Here is a 5,959-nt window from a genome sequence, read left to right as displayed (position 1 = left end):
GAGAGGTGTGCCGGTGGATGCTGATGGGGAGGGAGAGGTGTGCTGGTGGATGCTGATGGGGAGGGAGAGGTATGCTGGTGGATGCTGATGGGGAGGGAGAGGTGCTGTATAGTTGTGAGAGGCTGAATGGAGGTACATATATCAGTCTGTCTTTATCAGTGAGACCACCAGAAATTTCCAGGTTATTGCAGCATATATTCAGATTGATAAAATGCTTTTTAGCAAACTAATGTTAATATGGAAAAATACTAGAAGAATCCAGTAAAAGAACATGCTGCTACTCCCCTTTAGGAAGACTCATTCACAGGCAGGCATCTGAGCTGGAGCAATATAAAAACAGAGGGTGAAACTTGGTACCCAGGGAATGGAAGGAAATGCAGTTGTTCGTGGTGGGCACATCATAAAGATGGGCCGAGAAGCATAGGAATTCACTGTAAGCCTTGGGGCACGGTAGACCAATAGAAGGTGCTATGATAGTCATCTTTATCCAGATGTGGTCCTCACAGAGGGCAAGCCTAGAGTGCTCCCTGTGGAGGGGCAGGCATTATAAGGATAAGTAACATTTCCATGGGGGACAGAGATGACTATGATTTTCATCTGGAGTCTTACATTTTTACTCTGAATTCTGTCCCAGCAGTTACTTGCTTCTGTGACATAGTTAATGAAGCCAGCACAAGACAGCTGGTGAGTAGTGTAGGATTGCTCTGCAGGTTTTTACCTTTGCTTCAGAGACCATTACACGCTCTATGAGTTTCTACGGAAAAGCTTTTGTTTTGGAATAAGTCTAGATTTACAGCAAAGGGGTCAATGATGCTATTAACCCATTTAAATATATACAGTTGAAATCTATACTGTTAATATGTACAGAGCACCAGAAGTTTTTCAATAATTTACTGCTTTGTATTCACAGTAGTCACATTGAAAGTAAAAATAGTACTGTTATTCCAATTTCATAAACGAGATGCTCCATTAATAAGAAAAAAGACTTGTTTTTTTGCTGCTCCAACCTTAGAGATAGGCTTAGTTTTGGTATTCAAGTCTCTTTAAATGATTCTAAATACTCAACTCGATTTAAAACCTCTCATATTTAATAGTTTTGTGACATACCTTACTGGTAATTTTAGGACATGTAAAATATGGTCCCTGCCTTCTCTCATAAGTCCACAGTCCTCTAGTATTTGAGTTTCTGTGCACATACACAGGGAACAAGAAGGAAGAGAGGTTTCTGATGCCATAGGGGAACCAGTGTCACCATTGGCTTCAAGCCCCTGTGTCTTCATCTCTTTTCTTTCCCTTTGTTAGCCATAGAATTATCCACATAGAGTGACACCTATTCCCTCTATGTAAAATGTTATATAATTCTTGCTCATCTGTATGAGGATGGAAGGGCACCCACCCTGCTTTTATTGCAACTGACAGTATATGCACAAAGCCCTTCAATGTTATTGTATTGGTTTTCTTAAAAGCTCTGTGATTAAGGAGGCCTGGAATGTCTCAATCATAACTTTGGCCAGGCCCTCACAAGGGCTTCTGATCATACTACTTTTCCATGGTGTAGGCACGTGTGAATTCTTAGCATCAACACTGCTGTCTCACCTCTTTCTTCTATCTCCATTGCTATGTGCCATGCTGAGGCCTTCATTTGTCCCTGCATTTGCTGCGTGCTTTGTCGCTATAGACATCTGGAGGTAATCATGTAGCCCTCTTAATTAATTCAGTTCAATTAATAAATTACAAGGTAGATTTGGGGCTAGGAGTGGGTACAGGGCACCTTCCGGCCTCCCTGTGCTAGAGAGCTCTTGCAATCAGGCCTGGAGAGCCCTCCTCAACTAGTCTGTGAGACTCTTCCCCAGCAGGCAGGCTGCCAGGAGGAGTGATTGGCATATCCTGACAGAGAACTCAATTCTGTCTTCATACAGTGTGGATACTCTGATGGAACAGTGTCTGGGCTGGGACGATTATCCCTCATGGAGTTAAAGTAACTTTTCCACAATTTTCCAGCTTAGTTAGATGTTACTGGTCATTCCCTTGATTTGTAGGGTCACCATTGAATTGCTGGTGTTGAATATTCTTTCTCTAATACATATGTTCCAGGCGTTTTGGCAAACATTGCCTCTGTGCCCCTACCCCTTTCCACATGCGTCTTAGGGTTGGGGCTTGGGCAGAGCTGATATTGTAGAAAAGACATTTTAAAATATGTTTCATGTATCTGTTAATGAAATAAATGTTTACTGTTTCTCTAATGCCTGTTGGGTAAATCGAGGGTCAACTATGCATGCAGAGGTGTTTCTGGCCCCATCACCCACGCTAGCTCTTTGACCGACTGACTGACTTCCTTTACATATGGCCCTCCAGCCACACTGAACACAGTGTTGTCTGTTTTTCTAACTGCAGATTTCAACAATGTCTCACCCATCTTGGCTGCCACCCAAAAGCACTGGTGAGCCTCTTGGCCACGTTCCTGCACGGATGGAGACCACCCATTCTTTTGGGACCCCCAGTATTTCAGTGTCAACACAACAGCCACCCAAGAAGTTTGCTCCAGTTGTTGCTCCAAAACCCAAGTATAACCCATACAAGCAGCCTGGAGGAGAGGGTGAGTTCTGGTGACCAGAATGGGAAATCAGCATAAAAATGTGAATTGTTGTTAGAGTTTTGTTGGAATGGAGTTTCTTGTCATATTTGCCACAGTTTATGAAGTGTCTAATTTTAATGAGCTCCCCATTGTCAGTTACACCAACTACATTTTAGAAACAGAGGGATTAAATCTCACAGAGTTGGAATTGTATAGTAATAAATATCTTTGATAATACATATCTATTGCTATTTATTACTCTAAAACAGGTAAAAACGTGACCTCTCCGCCTGTGGATCAGAGCCTTTCTGTAAGCCTTATCCTCAACCTTGCTATCCTTCCTGGGGATGTATCTACCACTGCTGCCATAGACAAGTGCCTAAATGTCATCAAGCAATAGTCCAATGAGGAGACATTAGGACAAAAACCCTGTAAAGTCCCTAGGACCCTGCTGCTTCTTACTCTCTCCCTGGGAGAAGATTGACCTTGGCAGAAGTTACAGATGGTTCAAAGCGATCCTTAGTTCCAGTGGCTTTCCTGGCACTGTATTTATCTTACATCAGGTGGCTTTTGAATATCAAGATGAGATGAGCACTCAGTGTGTAGTTATACTGTGACTCTCTCATTAATGAAGTTGACCAGTACAGTCTTTGTGGTAGAAAGACTTCATATTTATACCCACAGTTGTCACAAGCTCCTTCACACCCATGAAGCAGTAACCTAATACCTATATCTAGAATAGTGTGAGACTTCTAGAAGCTGAGAACAGAAGATGTACACTACTGAGATTCCGTCTCTCTTTCTCGATTTTGCGCCCCATCTATCTTTTGAAAAATGACTGTTCTATTTCTACAGTTGTATTTATTGTGTTCTTAGATACATCTTTTGTATCAACAGCTTTTGTAACAACATTGTGGGGATTATTTCATGCCATGTGATGTTGCTTCTTTTCTCTGGTTTCTTCTGAGTCTTTGCCACCTTTAAGAACCACATCATTAATCTACCAGTTTACCTACTCCTTTGGCCTCCTGGTGTTTTAGGACTCCTTTCAGAAACAAGGTACACATGTCAGGCTTGTGTAAACAAACTGCAGGCTAAGAGGTTATGAGAAGAAAGACCAGGCCTTTCTCTATACTGGGTGTTGTGGATCATTATGAATCTCTGTGTGTCCCTCCCCTAGAAATAGCTTTGCCAAGGCATGAACATGCCTTTTTGGAAAATGTCCATGCTGTCCATGAACTCCCTGACCCCTCCCTGGGCTGGAAGCCTCATCGCCCTTGTAGGATACTGAACTTTTGCAGTTGGCTAAGGTCTTTGTGAAGCTGGTTTGCACTGGCTTATTATTCCCTAGGGATTGTAATGTTCATCTTTGCTGAAGAGTAGGGAGAGCCAAATGTTGGCTTCGTGGTTTGTTTTCTTACCTTGGTTTGTTTTCTTACCTTGGTTTGTTTTCTTAGCATTTACTTTTGCGTTATTTAGAAGGTACCTTTAGTTCTTCTTCTATTTGGGAAATTCAAATAGACTCCCTGCAAATGCAAAGAAAACAGACAAAGTATCAACACAGAATAGGGTCTCCAGGAGGACACTTGTAGTGGGTATGGGAGTTAATTATATGCCCAGAAGTTAGATTATGGCTAGACTCTACATGAAAACACATGGGACATCAGGGAAGAGCCACATACAATGATGTCTGTTTCAGTTCTTCACGCTGAATGCCATGAGTCTTAGTGAGACAAGCCCCTGGTTGTCCTCTTGCTTGCTATGCTCCTAGCTCGTGATGGCCCAGCCTCTACACTCTATATGGCAAGCCCATTGAATTGCTTTCATTACAGCTCACAGCTTCTTGTCCCTTGCCACCGTATTGCATTTATTGCCTGCTAGGACCTCATTTGTAGCACGTTCCCCACAATGTTTGGTGCAACCTGAACAAGATGCTGTCACTTCCTTCTCGACAAGCAGGATATTGTCTTACTGCAGCCTGGCTACACTTCTCACTAATGCTCCACTTGTTTTCTGCACTTACTGAGCATGCAGTGTATATGAAACACTTCATTCCTCCTTCTGCACTTAATCCTCCACGTACTAAGCATGCAGTGTGTACCACACACTGCATTTCTCCTCCTGTACTTACTGAGCATGCAGTGTACACTGCACACTGCATTCCTCCTCCTGCACTTACTGAGCATGCAGTGTATGCTGCACACTGCATTCCTCCTCCTGCACTTACTGAGCATGCAGTGTATGCTGCACACTCCATCTCTCTGCTGTATTTAGGTACTTGTTCATAGACCCCTGTAAACTAGCTTGTACCCACATCCACAAAGACATTGAAACTTTGAGAAGGGAGATGACCCTCACTATATTTTCTCAGTAGGAATTTCATATGCCAAGGCTGCTGTACATAGGCAATATTTACCTTCAATCTGTATAGTCCTGTTACAGTTTTTCTCCTTTATCCATTCTATGAGCTTTTCATTTGAGTGGTTGTCTAAACACTGCCGCCTTCAAGTAGTGATTACATTTCTCCATTACTATTATGCCTGTGATCACTGGGGTTCGCTTTCTTAGTTTTTCCTTCTGACTGTGAAAGTAGAAAGGACTCACATGTTTTCCACATCAACTTATATTTATGTGTTACTCATATGTTATAATTTTCTTGTATAGAACACCGTGCTAATAACTTCTATGTAAAGGGTTTTGACACATAGTGGGTGTGTTTTTTCCCAGTCAATAGTTCTTTAGGCCTTAGCCCCTTGATTTTCATAAAATTTTAAAGAATTTGTATTTCCCCAATGTTTTGAATACCCCTACATTTCTACATACCCTCTGTGTTCAACACTGAATGTTGAGCTGTGTTGTTTGTTTGTGTGCTTCTTGTTGTATGTTACAGAATGCATATTTTAAAATATAATAATGTATTTATATATAGATTATAGATAGTAAACTTCTTTGATATCTATTATGTTTTTTTTCTCCAAGGGAAATGATTTAACACAATTTTCTTCTGCTTCTTAAAGTGCTACCTTCCAGTGTTGTTTATTTTGTATTCTGGCCTCTGACTTCAGAACAACCAGGAAAATAGTAAGGCAGAACCAGTGCCATGAACCTTAAACTTTGATGGTACAGCAGACTGAATTTCTTTTTCTACTCTTTATAGAAATGGTTTTGAGGTTATTGTGTTTGTCTGCCTGCCTGCCCATCTGCCTATTTCTGTTTCTCCATAGTTTGAAAAGAAAAGTTTGTGTAGTTGGGATAGTCTTATGGTATAGAATTATCGTTCTGTAATCTCTAAGATTCCATCCACAAAGCATTTTTACATTTACAAGTACAGGTAAATGTGATGGAGGACAGTCAGTCAGGCTGTAGAGTGTAGGTGATGGAGGA

General features: G+C 41.5%; 1 protein-coding gene across 1 annotated transcript in view; it reads left to right on the top strand.

Annotated features, from left to right (window-relative positions):
- The window catches only part of Lpp (LIM domain containing preferred translocation partner in lipoma), a 424,227-nt gene that overhangs the window by 45,785 nt on the left and 372,483 nt on the right, over positions 1-5,959 (top strand). Inside the window, exon 2 of the mRNA XM_028783897.1 lies at positions 2,395-2,596. Within this exon, the coding sequence (XP_028639730.1) occupies positions 2,404-2,596 (193 nt within the window). The 5' untranslated portion in view covers positions 2,395-2,403. The remainder of the gene's footprint in view (positions 1-2,394; positions 2,597-5,959) is intronic.

This window comes from Grammomys surdaster, unplaced genomic scaffold (genome assembly GCF_004785775.1).
Source record: "Grammomys surdaster isolate TR1022 unplaced genomic scaffold, NIH_TR_1.0 1166, whole genome shotgun sequence".
Classification (NCBI taxonomy): domain Eukaryota; kingdom Metazoa; phylum Chordata; class Mammalia; order Rodentia; family Muridae; genus Grammomys; species Grammomys surdaster.
Note: the sequence above shows the minus strand (reverse complement) of the source record. Positions and strands in the feature narration are given on the sequence as shown.